Genomic DNA, 23,156 nt, shown 5'->3' on the forward strand with positions numbered 1-23,156 from the left:
CAATATTCCGTATCATGACTATTTCAAATAATTTATCAAAAAATCAGATCAGTCAAAATGATACAGTTAAAAATGTTGCTAGATTTGGGTTGCCGCAAGCAATTATTTCATGATTACCGAAAATGGATGGAAATCATGGATTTCACTTCGAGAAATGGAAATATGACATGGAATATACCCTTGTATGCAGAATATTGCGCACCTACTGTATATGCTATGTTTTCCTGCAAACAGGTGGTAAATGCTAAGCAAAGAGACACAAAACCTTGCTATCAATGACAAATTTCACGTAATGCTGAACTTCACCTCCTGAAATGGAAATATATATGATACAGACCAAAACCTTACCTACATGTTATGGGACAATATGACGCTGCATATTCTCACGTGGTTCTTGTGTGATGTTTCCTTTTGCACATTTGCACCATAGAAATAGGAAGTCAATAGCATAGTTCACACTATTAGGTATGCTTGGCATGATTTCTGGAAGTTAAATAGCTAGCAATCTGATTAGGGAAAGCTGATTGAACTCAAATAAAACAGAATTAAAGAAATTTTAAAACTGAACCACAGAGGCTCTGGGCTTGCTATGAGGAGGACGACCAATAACATTAAATATAAAGCAAAGTGCCGTATTGTCCAGATAACAGTTCCTCTGTGACTCATATTTTGATTAACCACGATCTGTCAGCTTTAATTTGAATACCTTGGAGCGTATAACGCTGTATTTATCATTAGAGTATTATAAGATTTAATGCATTATAATAAAAAAATATAATAGTAAAAATATTGTACAGTTCATATTTTAGTTCCTAAATCCCTAAACAGGACCACATTAATGCAAACTGTTTGAACCTCACTAACATGTGGACTTCCTGACTGGTGTCAAAGTTTGGCATTTGTCCTTCAGCTCCATATATATATATATATATATATATATATATATATATATATATATATATATATACCACCCGTGTGAACCTGTGAATGTGGGTCATATGCTCCACTTAAAATCCCTGCTATGCCCCAGTTTGTTGCCAGTGAGCCCAGTGCTCTAAATATTGCCCTCTGATAAGTGTGACATCATTAGTTGGGCCCAGGGCTCTATTGACAGTGAGTTTTTAATGATTTACACAATAAAAAAGCAGCAGAATAAAGGTGCACGTCTGAGGTGTATCAGCGTGCCATTGTGTGATTGAATATATTGTTTTCTAACTTGCATTTTTACTTGCAGTGTTATTACCATTACACAAAATATAAGAAATATTACAAATATGAAGACAATTCATCAGGGGCGTGTCCAATAAATATACACAACGAGCTGAATTTAGCTCTCGAGAAATTAATTTTGAAACACATGATCTGACAAATGAACATGAGAGGATGTGACTGTATTTAAAATGTACACAGAGTGTGTATTTACTTCGTGGTTAATGAGATATTGTTAATTAGATTCTACTACATAGTTTTGGTAATAGATATGTGATGTTTAAAGGGTAAAAACCAACAGTTGCACATGAGGGAGAGAGAGAGAGCATTGTTTTAACAGTAAGTAATAAAGAGAAGCAGACTTGGGGCTCATGTAGAACCTGCACGAATCACACAGTGAAACTTATCCATGAAAGGACACCTGATTGATACTGTATGCATGGACTAATCTTCCTTTTATTTATTTCATCAGCAGAGCAAAATGTTGATCAACCAGCTGAGGGAGATCACTGGTATCCATGACCAACAGACTCTCCGCAGAGCTCTGAATGTAAGGCCAACCTAACTTGGTTTTAGGATCTGTTGTGATCAATCGGGGCTGATACGACTTTTTGTGTGTGTGTGTGTGTGTGTGTGTGTGTGTGTGTGTGTGTGTGTGTGTGTGTGTGTGTGTGTGTGTGTGTGTGTGTGTGTGTGTGTGTGTGTGTGTGTGTGTGTGTGTGTGTGTGTGTGTGTGCGTGCGTGCGTGCGTGCGTGCGTGCGTGCGTGCGTGCGTGCGTGCGTGCGTGCGTGCGTGCGTGCGTGCGTGCGTGCGTGTGTGGATGATGGCTATTGACATATAATGCACCCCGGTTTGTTTTAGGAAGTGCCTTTTGGTACGGTTGCCATACGGACAACCCCCGGTGCTTTTGGTACGGTTACCGTAGTACAAGTACGTAGAGTCTTAGGGTTAGGTTATAACCCAAGATCGCAACAATTTTTAGGGTTAGGGCAGGGGTCTGCAACCTTTACTCCCAAAGGAGCCATTTTGCCTAATCTCGCCTGGATAAAAGTCCTTTCGGAGCCAAAAAAAATACCTTCCTAATGAAGGCAATTCATTGTATAAAAACATACAGTTAAGATAATATCGAATAATTTCATGATTTAATGAATTTGAAGGGCTACAAATTATAATGTCAATTTGAGAACACATGATCATGTCGGTCCTTGCAACATATCAAGCATGCATATTAAGCCGGAATGTTGACAGTTAAATACATTTTTCCACACACAAATACAATCTCAATTTTCTTCCAGAATAGTGTTTTTGTTAGTTTAGTTATACAGGGATTTAAAACTGAAGATTAGCCACAGTACTGGGAAAGTTGATGGTCTGTAGATGTTGTAGGAGGTGAAGTAGGAAGGTGGTAGACTTATTGCGCAAATTGATTTATTTTTAGGTTATCAAATTGTTTTGCCATAATTTTATTTGAAGTTAATGTAATTAATCATCAATGCCATCTGTAAGAAATAACAATTCATTATTATAATGTTTTTTTTAAAGCTATAGGGAGCCATTGCGAAAGAGTCAAAGAGCCACATGAGGCTCCAGAGCCGCAGGTTGCAGAACCCTGGGTTAGGGTTATGGTTTGATTTAGGGTAAGGCTTAGTCTTAGTGTACGTCACCTAAACTGGCCAATGACTGACCAATCACGTGACCTAAACTGGCCAAATAGGGGCACTGCGTACGGATAGAATGTCGGTATATTGATACGGCTTTATGCTTAGTTTTATGCTTAGTGGTGGCGATAGCGGAGGTCAACACAGCGCCTCCCATTCTATGAGGAGCGTCTCTTATTCCCGTTCAGTGAAGTCTGTCCTGTCTTACTCACAGTTAGGGTTGAGGTTCTCTGATCATAGGGGAATCCAAAAATTTAATTTAACTCCAATTTGGCTGTAGGACCTCTAATTTTTCATGATTACAGAAAACAGAAAATACAGAATTCACTTCCTGAAATACAGCAATTTGGTCCGTTTTCTTGTGGATGCAGAAATATTTCAGCTGTATAGTGAGGATGCAGCTGAAGTAGTCGGATGCAGAAGTTTCATCCCAAAAAGATTGAAATATAGATAAAAGTTCACATTTTGTATCATACAGACCACAAGTCAGCGTAAATGCCTTTGAATGTAAATAAGGTTAAATGAGCCCCATGGTGCTAGATCTCCACCGCAGCAAGCTGCTTATGTTTTAAAATACAGCTGCAGAAGTGAATTCCCTGTGAGGTTGTGTTAACAGGATCCTCATAAAAGAGATCGTTAGACAAACAGTGTGATAAAAGCAGCAGCACGGGCGTGCAGCTTTATAGGTTGCACTTATAAAAAAAAAACAGACAATGGTTTTCTAACTGTAGTTTACAGGATTTTAGAACATAATCATTTGCGTTGGCGTGTGTTTAATCTAAATTAACTTTATTATCAACTTTTCCCTTCCTCACTTCTTCAGGAGTGTCAGGGGGACATTGGACATGCAGTCGGACTGCTGACGAAGACGTCTGCAGAGCTGCAGGATTCTGCAAACCCACAGGAGTCAGTGGGATCCGCAGAACCATGGGAGGCCAAGAAAGGTACATTGATGCACAGGTGATGTGCATTAGGTGCTGATTGATGGTCATAGGGTTGACTGCATTTGTGCAGTCAGAGATCATTTGGTGTGCTGTGAAAAACTGTCCAGTTGTTGGTCCATAATTACAAAACAAAGTAGTTAAACAAAGTAAAACAAGTTTGTAATAGGATGTAATTTGTTCAATGGTGTACCATATATATATATATATGCGGAATTTCTCAATAACTTAGAAAAAACACTGGGTTACAGCAGGTAGGTTGTTGGTTCACAGCATGCATTTTAGGGTTTATTTGAGTATTTCTATGTGGTGGTGCTTAGCGCTTGTGGTTTACATGCAGATTTGATTAATTCAATTTAATTCAATTCAATTCAACTTTATTTATGTAGCGCAAATTACAACAAAGTCATCTTGGTTTTGGACCAAATAAAATCACGAGTTTTATCCTGGTTAAGAAGGAGAACGTTACGGCTCATCCAGGATGTGATGTCTTTAAGACAAGCCTGGAGTTTTAATAACTGAGTTTCATTTGATTACATTGACAAATAGAGGTGTTTATCATCGGCATAGGAATGGAAATGTAATGGCTGGGAAGCCTTCCTGTGACCTTTCTGTGTGGAATTTGCATGTTCTCCCTCATGTAGTTTTTGGTTTGATTCTTTCCACAATCTAAAAACATTCATGTTAGGCTAACTGGAGTATATAAATTGCCCCATGGGTGTGAATGAGTGTGTACCTGGTTGTTTGTCTATAAACAGTATGTGGGGTCGTGTACAGATGTGGTTCTCAAAATATTCAGCCCCCAAAAATAAAGATACCAGAGACCGGGGACCCCCACTTTACCTGAAGGTGGTTGAACACAGACATGAACATTGAAAAACAGTCATATGGAGACAGCACCATCTAAGGGAGAATAAAGGGGGGAGCTTTTTGGGGCTCATCCATAAAGTCACCTAAATTATGGTTCATTGTTCTATGAATCTGTGATAACCACATTTATTTATTTATCTGAATAATATCCATTGTTATCCATGATGTTTGTTATATTTTGCACCCTTGTATATAGTCAGATGTAAATCCTTGTTTTGATGAGAAATAGAATGGGTTAAATGTGACCAAAATTGGTGGAAAAAGGTGGTGAAATGGGATTTTAAAAACCACAGAAATTGGTTAAAAGGTGCAAATTCAAGTGGCCAAAAATGGACAGGAATAGTGGTAAAAAAATAAAAGTAGTTAATATTGGCTTAAAAGTAGGAAAATTAGTAAAGTAATGGGCATGGCAAACCGTGAATGTGGTTAAATTGGCAAAAATTAGTATAAAATATGGTGAAAATAGGTTAAAAGTGACAATAATGGGTCAACGTGCAACATTAGGTGGGAAAAAGTAGTGGAAAGGGTTTATAAGGGTCAAAAATGTCTTGAAAGTGAAAAAATGTGCAGAAAAAGCATTGAAGTTTGATTGAGAAGTGGTAGAAATAGAAGTAATGTAGCAAAAATGCATTAAAAGGAGCAAATACAGTATATGGCAAGAAACAGTAATAGGTTAAAAAAATGAAAATGGACTCAAGTTGTTCAAAAAATATTCTTAGTTTCTTAAAGGCATCTGGTGACCCCCTGTCAGTGTTTTGCTACCCCAAGTTCGAGAATCCATGGTGTACAGGGTATATACACCCGATGTGAACGCCCATATGACTCTGAGTGCAACTTATATAACAGATGAATGATTTTTTTGTATTGGCTGATGCTGTATTTGTGTGACTGTCTGTTGGGAGTGATGGTGCTGGTAAGAACTCACATGGAAGGCCGATGGTCATAATAATATCCTATTGTGTGTGGGTCCACTACCTCTAATGGCAGCAGAATTACAGTATTAGAAGATATATTTAACACCTGTGCTGGCGTGTTTGTGCAGAACTTCCCAAAGATGAGCTGCAGACTGCCATTGAACTCAGCCTACAGGATTCCCACAATGTTCAGGAGGAGGAGAGGGAGTTTCACAGGTAGAGTGGAGCTTGTTTTAACACTATGTGTAGAATGTTATTTTAATATTTTTCATATGTTGATTAAGCTTGAAACCTCACACAAAAAGTAATGAACAGTGACAAGGCGGACAGAGGACACGATCCAAAAAGTTCAAATGAAATAAATAAATAAAAAAAAACTGAAATTCAGAGAAAAGCTTGTCAGCAGGGAACTACTGATATTATTGTGCTGTGGAAACAAACAATTCTGTTTGAAGTATGAATTGAGTGTGCGAGGGTACATAAACAACAAACCCTTCAAAATAAAAGCACAGAACACTCTTTCTCGTAAGTAATACTTTTTCTTACTTTAAAGAGTAACTAAACCCCTGCTTTCTCCTGACCTACCACAAGGAAGGAAATTCAAGAAATGCCTTGATTATGGGCGGAGCTCCTGGAGCAGCTAAGACACGCCCAGTCTATACTATAAAATCTCCAATGAACAATCTATGCTTTGTTAACTAGCTACTCATTACTACTTTTATAAAAGGTGGCGGGGCTAGCAGTGCTTGTTTGTGACGCAAGATGGTCCCAAAATGTCACATGATCTTGTTCTCAGCCAATAGCAAAAATCAATCAACCCATAGAGGACAGTCTCTCTGACATTTTACAAGTAAATATGTCAAATTGAAATACATTGACTAAAATGTTGAGAGTTGGACCAGGATCAAACAACAGCACTACTTTGAACACAAATACATTTGTAGAAAAAAGTGGCTTTGAGATAAGTAGCACCAAAAAAATCAACATTACTAAACACAAAATGTTTTCTGTTTCCCTTTGAGATGTTCATTCAGGTTGAATGATACAACAATACACAGAGCAGGGAATGTTAAAAAAAGTCAATGTGGAGTTTAATAGACTTGTCAGATCAATGTGTTCTAAAGGGTAAAGTGATGTTCCTCAGAGCTCTGGAGGCCAGCGCTGAGGAAAACGCTGCTAGAATGAAGAGGAAGCGATGCGAAGTGCAGAGCGACATGTGCAGCCCTGCAGACTGGATCCGACAGGACGAGTGGCCCGTGGGAATTCGTAACGTGGGAAACACCTGCTGGTTCAGTGCTGTCATTCAGGTGAGAGGACGTGGAGACGGCAAAAAAGAGAAGGCGGGAAAGTCAGAGGGAAAATAATCCAATTTTCTGTCATCTGTCCCCTAAAAAACTATCATGTCCGTCCACTTCCAGCTGCTAAAGTTACACGTTTTGGTGTTCTAATTCAGTGATTTTCAAACTTGTTTGGCTCAAGTACCCCTTTTCTATTATTTCTGAATCCAAGTACCCCCATTTTGTTTAGAAAACTATTTAAAACACCTATAGAGCATAATGATGGAATGAACTAGTGGTAACACATTTTAAAGAATCTCATTTTGTAAATAAACAGTATTTATTGCAGTGGTTCCCAACCTTTTTTGGATCGTGACCCTATTTTGATATCAAGAATTTCTGGTGACCCTAAAGACATTTTTTTTCTAGAATTCATTTTTGATCATGTTTGAGGTCTGATCATTTGTTTTACTGCATATTAGTTGAACTAGATTCACAAAGTGAAAGTTGAGAATACAGTTGTTTAAGATAGTGTGTTGTTTTAAAAAAAAATCTTTAAAGAATAATACATAATACAATTTTTCAGAAATTTCAGGCAATCTCATTTAAACTCCAGGCAACCCCACATGGGGTCCCGACCCCAAGGTTGAAAAACACTGATTTAGTGGCTCTTGAATAGATATATTTATATAGTTTTTATCATTTCCGTTCAGATCATGCCTGGTGTGGGACCAAGACTGACACTTTATTTGTTAATTTTTCTCTCTTCCTCTCTCTCAAGTACCTCCTGTAGTGCCATCACGTACCCCTAGGGGTACACGTACCCCCATTTGAAAAACACTGATTAATTGAAATGCTAATCTATCAATCAATTGCCTCTGGCTAATTAGTAGGGGATATCTGGTAAATACACATAAGGAAATGAAACACTGGTTGGAACTTTGGCTTTTTGTTTATTAACTCTGTAAGTTGTTTCTTTTAAAATCTCACCTCTTTGAAATGGAATGAAATGGAACTAAATTTAAAAAGCCTCGTTTTAAGTGTGCACAGACGATGGATGGCTTTATTGGATTACAACAGCTCTCACATAACTATCAATAAACACCTTGGCTGGTCTGATGTTGCACCCTGTATCACGTCAGCACATATAGATTTTTCCCTTCCATCTGTCTCAAAATTGAATTTTAAGTTGTAGCGTTTGCTAAAAGGTGTGGACACATTGTTGAATTTGTATATAATAAGATAGTAGTTTGTGGACTCTTTGCCTAAATTGGACAATTTAGAAGTCAAGCCACCCACAGTAGAGGGGCCATTATTTGAGAGCAGAAACAGAGAGATGAGACGGTGCTGTTTGGAATACAAATGCTACTGAAATTGTGTCCTTTTGTTTTTCGAGATGGCAAGTCAACACCGTGTGCGCCTGGTTGTTTTAGATCGGGCAGAATGCGCTTGTAGATAAAGGCGTTGCTCTTTTTAAAAGAAAAAAAAAAGTGATTAAGCTATCAGACTGAAGCTGAGTGACCACATGATTTAGATGTCTGCTCATATTCCCTTTGTTCTCATTTGTGGGGGAAATTACAGTAAAACCAAGATAAGCTGTAATTGAATTTGCCCTGCAAATGGAAAAGCTCTCAATGTATCTGTAAGTGCTCAGACGGGCATATCTCCGCTGCACATGACACATAAGACTCATAAGTGGATGATGTGTTTAGTTTATCAAAGAAAACAACAAAAACTGTGTTTGACTGCTGAAATAAACAAAAAAAATTTTTTTAAAACAATAAAGAAAGAAAGTGGGTGCAGCAGGCAGGGATGGGTGCTAACATCCTGCTCCTGGTACATCATGGACCTCATAGCGTGTGGCTCACAGCAGATGGCTGAACATAAAAAGCACTTGTATATGAATGACGTCTCTGTTGAGAGCAGCTCTTTACGTTTAATGTCTCAACATGTTGCCTAACATATGCCTGCTCTTACTCTCTGATCTCTCCTTGTTACTGCCAATGGCCACTTGTAATCATAGGCTGGAAGGCGCTCATCACACTCCTTGTTTTGCTGTTTTCGTTGCAGTCACTGTTCCACCTGCCCGTTTTCAGGAGACTGGTTCTCAACTACCATCTGTCTGAGCGCCTGCTGGAGAAGTGTAAGAGTCATTCGGTGAGTAGTGAGTACGCATCCCTCACGGCCCGCTGAGCCACAGGTACGGTATTCTGATTGACTGAATGTCAACAGGACAAACGGAACGTAGCCTTCATGCAGGAGCTTCGTTGTCTCTTTGCCCTCATGGTGGGCTCTAGCCGACGGTTTGTGGATCCTTCTGCTGCCGTGGAGCTGCTGCGAGACGCTTTCAGGACCAGCGAGGCCCAGCAGGTAGAGTAATGCACACATTATGGTTTCCAAAACACCGAAATCTGATTATTCACAAAACAATACTGCTACGTTACTGCTAATACCACTTAAACTCACATTAAACCCTTTTCCAGACGGATGGTTCAAATAATGTTTTTATCTCAAGTTGATAAACTGTGTAGTCGCTATTTAAACAGCAAGCTCCAAATCACCCAGTGTCGCTCTCTAACCTTGAAGAAAAAGAAAGCAATGGGAGAATAAACACTGCAGCAGTGGGGGAAACAACACAGTTACAGCTCTCGATGAACAGTCGCTGTCTGTGGTTTAAAACATGGTGTTTACACCAATTAGTCCAGTTTTGGAACATGGTTTGAAATTTCAGCTGGTGTAATGGTGTAAGTGGTAACCATTTTAACTGGTGATCACCAGATGTGAAAGTAATGGATTACAAGTGCTCACATTAGTGTAATTCAGTAGCTTTTAGGGGAACTTGTACTTTTTGGAGGATTTTTCTTGTACTTAAGTATTTTTTAAAAGAAGTAAAGTAATTTGTGACATTTCTACACCCAACCGTTACTGAGTGAATTATGAGTTTTTGTGATATTTTTTTTCTCATTGAACATAATCCATATGTTCTTTAGTCGTGCCATTTCTGATCAACGGTCAGCCATATCATCAGTTCAGGTTCAGGTTGGGGTTTCTATTATGTTGTTACCCACATGGCACAGTTAATAAATTTAGCTATACTTTGTCATTTCTTTTTTATTTTGAATTGAATTCATTGGTGTGATTTTATTTTTTAAAAGAAATTGTATATTTATTTTGACAAACCTTTTATTTTAGGAAGATGCCGTTGTGGAAAATAAATTAGGTTCCAATTGTTTATGATTTGGTCTCTTCTTTTTAAGTTTATACATGAGATGTTTAGTGTATACAACTGAACAATGGCAAGATTTATTACCAAAAATAAACTTGGGGGATGAAAGTAACTAGTGACTTTTACTTTGAATACTATTTAATTGAGCTACTTTTTCTTTGTACTTGAGTATTTTATGTATGACTTACTTATACTTGTACTTGAGTACAATTTCAATCAAGTAACAGTACTTCTACTTGAGTAGGATATATCAGTACTCTTTACACCTCTGATGACCACCTTGCACCACTCCTCTTAGTTTCTCACATTTGTAATAAGAGATTTGTTGATCTGTGTTTCAGGACGTGAGTGAGTTTTCCCACAAACTTCTCGACTGGCTGGAAGATGCTTTCCAGCTGGCTGCGAACGGAAAGTAAGCATCTAATAATAGACATTCAAACACCTTCTTTACTCGTTCACGTAATGTCATCTTTGTCCTCTTCAGGAATGCTGAGGACAAAAAAAACAACCCCATGGTCCAACTTTTCTACGGCACCTTTGTGACAGAAAGAAAACAAGAGGGTACGAATTGATAAATATTGCCGTGCAGCCACATTCCTGATACTGATTGGGTTTATTTCCTGATTGTTACCAGGTAAGACATTATGTAACATCGAGCAGTTTGGCCAGTATCCGCTGCAAGTCAACGGCTTCAACAACCTGGACGAGTGCCTGGAAGGTGCCATGGTGGAGAAGGAGATTGAGTCCCTTCTCTCAGAAAACACCATCACATTAGGTCGAGAGGTGAGCAGCGCCTCCTGACTTTTTATTTCTTATATAAGCTTTGGTTATCTTTGATTAAATTTGTTTTTTTTCTCTCTCGTGTACAGAGATGGTTCAAAAAGCTACCGCCAGTGTTGACATTTGAACTTTCTCGGTTTGAATTTAACACTCAACTCGGGCGTCCTGAGAAGATACACAAGAAACTGGAGTTCCCCCAAATCATTTATATGGACAGGTAAGGTGCATCACAGCAATTTAGTTACAAATAAGAAAAATAAATATTTTTTATATTTTTTTCATTTTTTGAAACTATTTAAAAATACCTTTGGAGTTTTCTCTGATGGTTTCCTGCCACCTGTAAATGTGTGAAAAGTAGTAAAGTGTAGTGAATCAGTATCTTACTTGTGAAACCTCCCCTCCCCAAAAAGAAAAAAACTCTAGTATCATTCAACAATAAATAAATATTTATATGACTTATTTTGGAGAAAAAGAGGAATCTGAAGATGCTTTATTGGTTTCTGTGGGCACAGATATCTTCACAGAAACATTGATCGGGCCCACCAGAGAAGAGGAGAGGTGAAGAAACTCAAGGAACAGCTGGCAGTCCTACAACAGAAACTGGAGTGGTGAGTGGCTGGTGAAAGTTTTCCCCAAAACCTGTCAGAAGTCAACCTGAATGCACCTGCAGTTATAGAAACTACGGCTCAGGCCCGACCAAGTACCCGCTGGCTGACATGCTGCAGTTTGTGTTGGAGTTTACGACCACCAAGCCCTCCAGTGTTTCCCCAGCAGAGGACCCCAGACTGGCCTCATCATCACCCACTCCTGTCGGACAACCTCTCAGCGAGGCCGCCCCTAAAGGCGACAGGTGCTACACCAAGTTAGCCATTATTATGATAGCAAGAGCGTTGTTCAATCTGGTGATGAACGCATGGTTTTCCATGTCCTTCCTGCTCTCCATAGTGACCCTGGAGAAACTGATTCCTCAGATGAGTCCAGTGTTTTCACTTGCCAGCGGACGCCCATTTACAAGCCCTTCACTCAGTGTCGGCCCCCTGCTGAATGCCCCCCACACCCAGCGCCCCACAGCATCACTGAGGAAGAGCTGCACTTTGTTAAGACCTGCCTGCAGAGATGGAGGACCGAAGTGGAGAATGACATCAATGGTGAGCCAAGGACCACAACAAACGCACACTGAGTCAGGACTGCAATATCTCTGTTTGTAGAAACAAACAGAAAGATCTATGGACACAGGTCAGATAGTGGAGCCCAGAGTTCATAGCAAACATGGTGATGCTGCTTTTAGTTGTTATGCAGCAAACAAGTGCAACAAACTGCCAGCAGAGCTGAAGTCAGCATCCAATATTTACATTTTTAAAAAACTTTTTTTCTCTGTTGCGTATGACTGAAAGGGAGATTTTTAGTAATTTTATTGTAGATTTATTGTTTTTATTGTTTGTGGATTTCAAACCTGTAATCTTGTTCTTGAAATTTAAAGGGTTTAATGTTTTCTGTTGACTTTTTAATCATTTGAATTGCCTTGTGTATGAAATGCGATAAATAATCACACAAGCACGCACGCACGCACGCACGCACACAGAATCATGTTTTACTTTGTGGTAATTCACATTTAACCACAATCCCAAGCTTTTCTATCATTACAAAAATAACAGAACCATGAATAATCTTCACGTTCTTCGTGTTTTGCTTTTTTTTTTATTTGCGGTAGTCCAATTGAAACTTTTTGTTTTGTGTTAGAGCTGAAGGCCAGCATTGACAGGCTCACTCAGACCCTCGAGGGCATGTACTCAGACAACAGCCTCTGCCAGGTAAGCCCCACCTTCACCTATATCAGTGCACGGTTCTCAAACTTTTTCGGCTCAAATCTCCCCCTTCTCTTATTTCTGAATCCAAGTACCCCCTTTGTCCGACGAGAAAATTTTACTTAGAAAATGAAACAGTCTTGAGTGCAGTGGTTCCCAACCTTTTTTGGATCGTGACCCCATTTTGATATCAAGACATTTCTTGTCTAGAATTAGTTTTTGATATTTTTTAACTGCATTTTAGTTGAACTCGAATTTTTTTTTACAAAGTGAAAGTAGAGAAATATAATTGGGTGGGACTAAGACTTTTCCTCTCTCTCTCTCTCTCTCTCTCTCTCTCTCTCTCTCTCTCTCTCTCTCTCTCTCTCTCTCTCTCTCTCTCTTTCTCTCTCTCTCTCTCTCTCTCTCTCTCAAGTACACCCTATAGTGACATTGCTTACCCCTAGGGGTACACATACCCCCATTTGAGAACCACTGACCTACATCTTACAGCTGAAACACTCAGTATTCAAATATTGGATATTTTACTTGGTGGTACATAGGGAAGTCTTTAAGTACAGAGATAGTGTGATCTGGTTCCTTTGGTAGCCCCTCCTCTGTCTTACAGTGGCGTCTTATGGAAGCGTTCCCCCCCTGCAACCCTGTACAGCAGTTTACATTCATTTAGGAAGAACAAAGGGTTTTGCATATTTTACGTCATTTTATACAAATCCATACAACCATAATATATGGAACTGATTGACGCATCTCCATTGGTTTAGGTTCCCTACCGACTCCACGCTGTTCTAGTTCACGAAGGCCAGGCCTCGGCAGGTCATTACTGGGCTTACATCTACGACCACGCTAATCAATGCTGGATGAAGTACAATGACATCAGCATCACAGCGTCCTCATGGGAGGAGCTGGAGCGAGACTCGTTCGGGGGGATGACCAACGCCAGCGCCTACTGCCTCATGTACATTAACGACAGGCTGCCCCAACTCATCACCGGTAATGCTGTTAGAAGATACAATAGGATAGGAATCAGATAGATAGATACTTTATTAATCCCCAGAAGGGGAAATTCAAGTGTCCAGTAGCTTACAGTGTGCGATTCCATACATACTCATAAATACACAAATAAATAAAAGGTTAAAAAAATAATAATAAAAGTGCTCATTAGTAGGACCGATTGTACAGTCTTATGGCAGCCAGGATAAAAGACCTATAATAGTAAAAAATAACAATTTATTTTATTTATTCTCAAATAAAATAAAATAAATCCACTCATCTAAACAAATTTCAATAACTAAAACAGTAGAATTTAAAATAATAATTAGATAACTAGATGAACTACATTTACAGATAAAATACAAGAGAGAATGCTGTACATTTCAATTGTCAAAGGACACATGGACAGGGGACGTTGCTGTGGTAACAATTACAGGTAACAGCAAAGGTATAAATGGAGGCCGTGCGCATTACCTTAGCCTCCATTTCACTGCTGGTGCTATAGAGCAACCCTTCTGAACATGTTTTTTTAAATGGAAAATAAATAGAAAAGTATAAAACTTAGAAACCCTCCAGGATGTTGCAGGATTGCTTTACAGCATTCTCACAATATTAATTTTATTAGCAATAATAATAAAAATAAAAATAATTCAGAGTTAAGTTATGTAATAAAATACAATCCGTTATTTAATTTCATCTGAATTGTCCAGGTTGTACCCCTGCATAATGCCTAATGCCCAATGAGAGCTGCAGATTGGCACCAGCAGACCTTAGCGACCCTGAATAAAGGAACGAGTGGGTCAGAAAATGGATGGATAAATACATTTAAGTTGTAATTTTGTTATGTTCAAAATCTTTGGTGGAGCCCCTATTTTGTCAAACTGAGAGATTAAACTTTTTTAGTCTGTCACGTACATTCAAAGAGTTGGCTGAAACTAGTGCTAATGTGTAGTCATTGAATAAGCTAAGATTATTTCTTGGGTTTTCTCAGAGCATAATTAACTCCTATCACCTCACCTCCCTGCAGAGGACACAGACAATGAGACAGGGCAGGTGCTCCGTGGCATGGACTCCCTGCCTCCAGTCCTCAGACGCTTTGTGCATGAGGACAACCGCTGGTTCCAGCAGGAGCTCAGTGAATGGCAGGAGCAGTTCTGCCAGACAGCGACTGCACAAGAGGAGTCAGCGGCCCCCGTTGAGCCCCCCAGCCCCGGGTTAGAGAACATGGAGCAAACGCCTGTGGAGCCAGCCCCTCAGTCTGTATCCTCTACTGAAGATCAGGGAGTTGTTTCTCAGACACAAGCAGATCCAGAAGACACTAGAGGACCAGAACCAGAACTAAGAGAGGAGGTTGCAGGTCTGTAGGTGTGAGAGGAGATTACAGCCTGCATATCAAGCATGCACTCTTTCACTCACGAGAAAAACATTTCACCCAGTTTGTTGATTATACGTGTGGACGTACTGATAATCTAATAGCCTGCCTCATTTTTCACCCCAGTGGAATTAAAGTCATCAACACCACCTCCACCAGCGAGCCCGGGCAGCCAGCCAAACTCCACGAGGAGCTGCGCAGCTGTCAGTGAAGCACCGCGGCCCCCGTCAGCTGAGCTACAGAGTCAGGTGGGCACCTCTCTCTGTCTAATCATAACCAGAATCAGAAATTAAAGTGCACAAAATAAATGTGTTTACATCTGGGTCAAAGATCCACTTTCACTAGCTGGCATGGTGCTGGTGGTACAGACTTAATGTCTGACAGCGTGTAAAGTAATGCAACATGGAGCTAAAAGTCAATCAGGACTTATCTCAGTGGTCTTCCCCTCTGAGGGTAGTTCAAAATCTGTTTTTTTATTGATTCTTTTATATTATGAAGCCTCTATTTAATTTAAATGTGTCTTGCTTTTCTGCGAGATTAATAAATTAAATGTATTTTAAGTGGGTGAAAGGTAAGGTTTAGAAAACACACCCAAACTGGTTAATGTCTGCACCTGCTGTAAACCAATTTTGACCAAAGGCGAGGCACCAACAACAAAAATAACATGTCCAAGCACTCCTAAAATAGAGAGGGAAAGGAATCAAGAGATGAGGAACACCTGAGTGGAGACACGAGGGAGCCTAATCACTCTCTCAGCACATGCATACTGGCGCACTGACAAGACAGCGTGTGTTGACACAAACAGGAATCCTAAACCCACAGACAGGAACATATACCTCCAATATAAAGTAACATAACAAAATAAATACAAGTGGGTTGTTTTTTTGAATTTTAATCTGAAATCATACTGTTTTAAATCTTTGCATTACATTTGTATTTTAAGCGTCTGATTGAGGTCTCAACATGTTTCTTCCGTTTCATTGTCAGACAAGAATTCTGGGTTCAGCAGCTCTACTCTGAGCTCCTCAACCTATATCTCAGGCCAAACTCTGCAGAGAAAAAACATTTCAGCCGTGTGTATTCATGATCAATAGCTCATGGCCATACAGTAGGTGAAGGTTAAAACATACAGTAGATCAACTGCTAAACAAAGAGGCTTGAGTCGCTCTTCACCACAAAGCAAGGGTTTACTATCCACATCACTGCAGATGTCTCAACAATCCGTCTAATAAATGCATTTTATAATAACACAGGTAGCTTTATTGGGCATAAAGACACATTTTACAATTATTCAAATATTCTTCAGGACAAGATCATTGAAATTGGAATTTTAAATACTGTATGTCCTAATGTAGCATTGATTAGTGGTGCTGAATGTTCGATGATGAATAATATGACATGAAGTTTAAATGTACATTAAATTGAAGAGCAAGAAGAGCTCACAGTTCAAAACAACAGGATCAAGGATGGCAATTATAAGGATGAACATTGAATTCAAGGAGTCAAACCTTCTCAACCAGGGGTCTCAAACCTAATTTTAATTCAGGGGCCAAATACAGATGTGGGCTGCAGATTTTAGGCAGTAAAATGATCAGTTTTATCATCCATGTTTGCACTTCCACCAATAATATTTAAATTATGTAAGGCACCGACCATATCTATGCAGTACGTGACAGATATCAGACTGTGATACATTTTTATTGAATTTGGGGACATTTTGGGGAATAATTTTACTTAGATAGAAGTACTTATATAGAGTACTCAAAACAACTTGTTCAAAATAACTGAGATTCTACAACTGAATTAGTTGGTGATTTACACAATGAGTCATATTTTTGCTGTCAATTTTAACATTTTCTGGTAACACTTTAGTTTAGGGAACATCTATTAACCATTAATTAGTTGCTTATTAGCATGAAAATTAGTAACATATTGACTCTTAGTTAGTCATTATTAAGCACCTGTTATTAATGCGTTATTCTGTATGGCCTTATTATACAACCAGTAAGCCATTAATTAAGAGTTTTCCCTCAATAACCTCAGAATTATTACTTATTAGTAGTAAGTTGTTGTATATGAATTATGATCTCATCATGCTAGGTTTAAGGTTAGGGTCAACAGTAATCCTAATCCTAATCCTAACGCTGTTTGGACTGCGAGACTGCCATTAAGTGTATATAACGCATTAATAAGAATAAGACATTAATAAGTACTTAATAAGTACTTAATGATGACTAATTAAGAGCCAATGTGTTACTAATGATAATAAGCAACAATTAATGGTTAATAGGTGTTCCCTAAGCTAAAGTGTTACCCATTTTCTCCTGAGGGAACTTTAAAGGACCCGATTTGGCCCCCAGGCCTTGAGTTTGACACACATGTTCTAACTTGTCCCTATCAGGCTTGTGGACCTCCTGCTGAGCAGATTAAACAGACTCCCTCTAACCACCAGTTGGAGAAAGTTAGTGGAGAAGAAGCAGGTCAAGACCCTGAGGTTGTATTTGAACCGGTGGCCTCTGGAGAAGCTCCCGAACACGCAGCGGAGCGCGGAGATGAAGAGCAGCAGTCCGAGAAGGCACCTGTTAGGCAGCGGCAGACGGAGAACGAAGTCTCAGAGGTGGACATCCCTAATGTGGGTCGGATTACAGTGAGGGCTGACGCTGACGGATACAACGAAGAGGTGAGAAAATAAAACTAATGCAGTGAAAAGAAAGAAAAAAAAACTCTATTATTCCTTCATTGAAACCTTTGTGTCATTAGATGATGCTGACTCCAGCCATGCAGGGTGTGATTCTGGCCATTGCCAAGGCCAGGCAAGTGTTTGACAAGGAAGGTCCAGAGGCTGGCCTCATCAAGGTGGGTCAGAGTGATCACAACCCTGTAGTTTGTCTTAATAATGCATTTATCAAAACATTTTAAATCCTTCAGGACAAAAACAAACTAAAAAAGGTGATAAATTGTTTATATCAACTGCTAAGTAAGATCTTTCCACCATGTCTTTACAAGTTTTGTTCCTAACCAACTGTGTAGGAAGTGGAACTGTAGTTGACCTCGGATTGTTTGCAGGCCTTCCATGAAGAGTACTGCCGCCTGTTCGAGCTCTCCCAGGAGGAGGCCACGCCCCAGGAGGACACTCGCCTGCAGCACTCGCTCGTCTACTTTTTTCAAAATAAAGCGCCCAAGCGAATTATCGAGAGGACGCTGCTGGAGCAATTCACAGACCGCAACCTCAGCTTTGATGAGAGGTTAGGACAAAAAATAGAACAGTTAAAACATTGTAAACTTGGTCTTTCATCCTGATCTTAAACTAATAATGTTCCTCCAATCGTGGGCTGAAAAATGGCATGTGCTTGCTTAATAACGCTTAAGTAGCTGATAGATGTCAAATTATCATCTGCATGGATAGTAGGACTCATCGTGTCATGTTTTTTATGCAGTAAGAAGCACAAAGAGGTGTAAAAAGTACTGATATATCTGGCTTAAGTAGAAGTACTCTTACTTGATTGAAATTGTATTCAAGTACAAGTACAGGTAGGTCAATTAAATAGTACTCAAAGTAAAAATTACTTATTATTTTATTATTTAGTATTATTAATGAAAGGTGTCACGATAAAGACATTATTAGAAATATTGCTGCGTCTATATGCTTAGAGTAAAGCTGTAAAATAAAACAGAGGTTCCTACAGTAGATATGTAGCACCATCTAGTGGTCAGAATAAAACACTGCCTTTCATGAGAATTCTCTTTCACCAGCATCGTTTAACTGTGTCTGCTGTTTGTGTGTGCGTGCAGAGCCATCAGCATCATGAGGGAGGCTCGCACCAAGCTGCGTCTCATCAAGCCAGAGGACATGGACATGGAGGAATACCTGGTACCTTCACTCAGCCACATCAAATCAATTCATACTTAAAACTACAAGCAGACATCCCACTTCAGTGCCGAAACAGACATCCTACAAAATAAAGTAGAATTTTATAAAGGACGCGCATATAATAAAATATTTTCATTATTTATGTGACAGTAGTCCTACATTTAGATGGTAAAAACTTGATATATGGCAAAGTTTCACAGGTACTGTATTTCACTGACATCTTCACTATGCTGCATTTTTTTGCACGTTTTTTCCTAAAATTGTTTCCTTTTATCTTGTTATTGTGTATAATCGTGTGAACTGTGGGCGCGTTAAAAACACAAATGTTTTCAGTCTTGTGTATTTGTTGTTCCATATTGTTAACAATTACACTTTGAGAAACATTCCCCTGTTTTAAATGAGAAACTCTTTTTAATAACAACCTATTTGTTCCTGTTCTGGGGCTGAGTGCATGGGAAACACAGTGTAGAGGAAGTACAAGGTGAAATGACTGCTGCTTTTCACTCTCAGCAGTGGCATGATGACTACAGGCTGTTCAGGACGGTGTTTGTTTACCTGCTCACTGGACTGGAGCACTACCAGCATGGCAAGTAGGTGTCAAACACTCACCAGTTAACTCTCACACTGGTGTCATTTAACACGTTTAGTGGGTATTAAGATGTTTAGGTAATATTAGCTGCTGTGACTTCTCAGGATGTACTGCTGCTCTGATTGGACGACAATCATTAAAAGCCCCTTTACATTTCCCACATTGTGGAACTCTTCCCTCCCCTCAGCCCCTCATAGAAATACACAATATGGTTTTAAATGTGAGTTCTCATAGCCAGCTGACAATACAGCGAGATAATAACTGCCGTAAAGTATCTGAACTACTTTTAGATTCTTTACACTGGACTAAAACAATGCAAGAATCAAATCAAGCCAATTCAACGTAGTCTAACATCTGGACATGCCACTTATAGCATATAACTGTGATCTTTTCCTCAAAAATCGTAAATTTCTTGGAAAACGACCAATTTACCAGTGCGACGTATAGTCCAGAGGCTTTCTTCTTCTCAAACTAACTCAAGCATTCCTAGGTGAATGAAATATGACGTATATTTATATGAAACATAATTTGGCTAAAAAAGTTGAACGAGTGCTCTGTTTTCAGTCATTGTGAGTTTCCGTGAACGCTCAGAGGAAAGGCTCATAGGAAAGGAGATAGGAGGGACTATTCAGACACACCCAAAGTCACTAAGGCATACCTAAAGGGTTAAAAAACACCACACAATTTTGCACCCCAGGAAGCAACAGTCAGATTAAAAAATGCAACACGTCAGATGTTTGTCTAGACTTCCCTAAGATTCTCTATACGAGATGATCGGGAGTAGAAGGTTTTTGAAATCTTTTGTGCAGAGTATCAGTGTGTCTGTTTCCACGCAGGATACGTGAGGCGTTGATCTACCTGGCCCATGCCTACGAGACCAATGTCACACTGCTGAAGAATGGCGAGAAACGTGGCATGGACAAGACCCTGATCGCAGGCTACAGGAGGAAGTGCCTCCTCGTAAGTAGGATGAATGATGGCTGTGATGAAATGATCAGAAAATGACCTGCAGAAGCACCCACAGCACTTCGCTCTACAGCACACTTGTCAAACTCAAGGCCCGGGGGCCATATTTGGCCCTTTAGACCATCCAATTCAGCAACACTGGAAAGTAAAAAAAAAGACAGAAAAGCCATGAATTATCGTAGTCAGAATGAGGGAAAGTTACAAAGTGTGTCCAGTGTGAAATGGCTTCTCCGTTTTTATCCCTCAGACGTTAAACGAGAGCGCCTCACGACTGTTTCGAAGTGGCGAGGAGGGCAAAGTGGAGGAGGGCGTCGCCGTCATGGATGAGGCAGTCATTCCTTGCCTCCACTTGATGAGCCGTGACGCGGCTTTGTGCCCGGAGGACCGGGACGCCATGGAGAGCATCCGCAGCCACTGGTGCTGCTGTTTGGGCCAGGACATGGAAGGTGTGTAAACTCCTCGTGGGCAGTGGTGGCTCAGCACATACTGTAAATAAAGTTCATATAGACCAGTTTTTTTTCAAATGGGGGTACATGTACCCCTAGGGGTACGCGATGGCACTACAGGGGGTACTTGAGAGAAAGAAAAAGTGGAAAATTAACAAATGAAAGCATTAAAAACATGCGGTTTTATGATGTTTATTTTTTAGTTTTTTATTAATGATGATGGAAATTATCTTGATTAGAACATGAACTGAAAATACAAGTCTCAGGTGGGAGATGTTGAGATATTATAAAAACTATAGAAATACATCTATTCGTGAGACACTAAATACTGTTATTTACAAAATGAGATTCTTTAAAATGTGTGATTCCCAATCATTTATTCCATCATAATGCTCAATAGGACAAATGAGGGACTTGGATTTTTGAAAAAAAAAAAAGGTTCTTGGATTTAGAAATAAAAGAAAGAGGGTACTTGACCCAAATAGGGTTGGGAACCACTGATATAGACTACAGGGTGCTAAACCGTTAGCCTGCTGTGACGACAACATGATATGTGAAAGATGATTGGCTGAAATCTTCAAAATAATACCACGCCCATATTCAAAGGGAAATACTGACTAAAAACATGTAAATACTCTATGCACCATATAAAATGACTATTTTTTTATCAATTAAGAATCTATTGATCAATTTTTAAGCCCTAGAACAGGGGTTTGCAACCTTTACTCTACAAGGAGCCATTTTGCCTCATCTCACCTGGATTAAAGTCCTCCTGGAGCCAAAAAAATACCTTCTCAATGAAGACAATACAGTGTATTATACAGTTAAAATGATATAGAATAATGTTTGATTTAATTTGATTTATGTTGATCATGTAAATGGCAACTTAGAAATAGTTTAAAATAAAATAAATTGACATCAAGAAATAAAACAGTACCTTGTATCTTCAAATTCTTACACATCTCAGTTTACATGAACACAATGTTATATAAAGAAGATTTTTTTTTTAGTTAATGTATTTGAAAGGCTACAAAAAGTAAGTTGAATTTGATAGCGCATGATCATGTGGTCAGTACATGCTAATTGCTCATTTCTTGCCACACATAAACATGCATATTTACCCGGCACATTGGTGGTTAAATGAATCTGTCCCCATGTAATTAAAATCTCTATTTTTTTCCAGAATAGTGTTTTTGTTGGTTTAGTTATCTTACCAGGGATTTAAGCCACAGGTTCAGGAAAGTTGATGGTCTGTAGATGTTGCAGGAGGTGAAGTAGGAAGGTGCTGAGTCATTGCACAACGTGATTTATTTAAGGTTAACAAATTGTTATATCTTGATTTTATTTGCCAATAATCATTAATAGCCTCTGTAAGAAAATAACTATTTATTTCAATAGTTTTTTTAAAGCTATAGAGAGCCATTGCATAAGAGTCAAAGAGCCACATGAGGCTCCAGAGCTGCAGGTTGTAGACCCCTGCCCTAGAACAACTTTTATCAATGTGGGGGCCAGAAGAAATGTGAATAATTAATAATATGATCATTAATACAGGAAAGAACAAAGTGTTTGTGTGCTTTTGGAGATATTTTGTGCACTTTCTTGTCCTTCTATGTATGAATTTGAATGTATCTGTGATTTTCGTGCTCAGACTCGCTGCAGGTGAAGTTGGGGGAGCTGCTGCCCAGAGTCCTGGACGGTTCAGCAGAGATGGTGCTGCTTAAAGACCCTCCAAAAGTGCACGTCAGCCAGGCTCACGACCTGTGCAGCCGCCTGGCAGCCGTCATGGAGTCTATCACCAGCACCTCAGTCGTCACTGTGAAGTAAAGTCCTGAGGGAAAACCACCCTTAGAAACCCCTTTGAACTTTGAAATCTGCGAGCAACTCGGCTGATGGATGGTGCGGTTCTGGCAGACTGTAGGATTGAATATTTTACAGTCTGGCATTGCAGGAGTGTGTCATTGTGATTTACTACCATCCAGTGGGGGTTGTTAGGAGAACTGACTGTCAGGTTTGGACATCATATCAATAAAGTTACCCCAAAATCTTTGCACAAATGCTCACATTAGGCCTTCGTGTCTGTTTAAAACCTCCCTGGTCTTCTGAGGAAACTGTTTAAAATTGTGTTGTTTTTCACACATAACAATTCCTACTATTGTCTTTAAATTTCACTCATTTTAATCATTAAGTTTTGCATATTTCTGACTTCATTATAACCTGTGCAGACTCGTGTAGCTCTACACT

The 23,156-nt window shown here is 39.4% G+C and overlaps 1 protein-coding gene across 3 annotated transcripts in view; it reads left to right on the top strand.

Moving 5' to 3' along the window:
• Positions 1–22,977, top strand: part of usp28 (ubiquitin specific peptidase 28) — a 28,226-nt gene extending 5,249 nt beyond the window's left edge. Inside the window, exons 2-26 of one of the 3 annotated variants that reach the window (XM_028466228.1) lie at positions 1,685–1,759; positions 3,692–3,812; positions 5,722–5,809; positions 6,738–6,900; positions 8,941–9,027; positions 9,103–9,240; positions 10,438–10,508; positions 10,581–10,657; positions 10,731–10,879; positions 10,966–11,093; positions 11,389–11,484; positions 11,547–11,726; positions 11,822–12,024; positions 12,617–12,687; positions 13,443–13,671; positions 14,699–15,028; positions 15,170–15,291; positions 17,445–17,723; positions 17,804–17,899; positions 18,110–18,288; positions 18,836–18,914; positions 19,425–19,504; positions 20,340–20,463; positions 20,717–20,915; positions 22,564–22,977. In XM_028466228.1, coding sequence (XP_028322029.1) covers positions 1,685–1,759; positions 3,692–3,812; positions 5,722–5,809; positions 6,738–6,900; positions 8,941–9,027; positions 9,103–9,240; positions 10,438–10,508; positions 10,581–10,657; positions 10,731–10,879; positions 10,966–11,093; positions 11,389–11,484; positions 11,547–11,726; positions 11,822–12,024; positions 12,617–12,687; positions 13,443–13,671; positions 14,699–15,028; positions 15,170–15,291; positions 17,445–17,723; positions 17,804–17,899; positions 18,110–18,288; positions 18,836–18,914; positions 19,425–19,504; positions 20,340–20,463; positions 20,717–20,915; positions 22,564–22,739 — 3,540 coding nt within the window. In that variant the 3' untranslated portion in view covers positions 22,740–22,977. Of the gene's footprint in view, positions 1–1,681; positions 1,760–3,691; positions 3,813–5,721; positions 5,810–6,737; positions 6,901–8,940; positions 9,028–9,102; positions 9,241–10,437; positions 10,509–10,580; positions 10,658–10,730; positions 10,880–10,965; positions 11,094–11,388; positions 11,485–11,546; positions 11,727–11,821; positions 12,025–12,616; positions 12,688–13,442; positions 13,672–14,698; positions 15,029–15,169; positions 15,292–17,444; positions 17,724–17,803; positions 17,900–18,109; positions 18,289–18,835; positions 18,915–19,424; positions 19,505–20,339; positions 20,464–20,716; positions 20,916–22,563 lie in introns of all 3 variants that reach the window. The other 2 variants (XM_028466227.1, XM_028466229.1) reach the window with 2 other exon arrangements.
• The last annotated feature ends 179 nt before the right edge of the window (positions 22,978–23,156 follow it).

The sequence above is a fragment of the Gouania willdenowi genome, chromosome 14, assembly GCF_900634775.1.
Source record: "Gouania willdenowi chromosome 14, fGouWil2.1, whole genome shotgun sequence".
NCBI lineage: Eukaryota > Metazoa > Chordata > Actinopteri > Blenniiformes > Gobiesocidae > Gouania > Gouania willdenowi.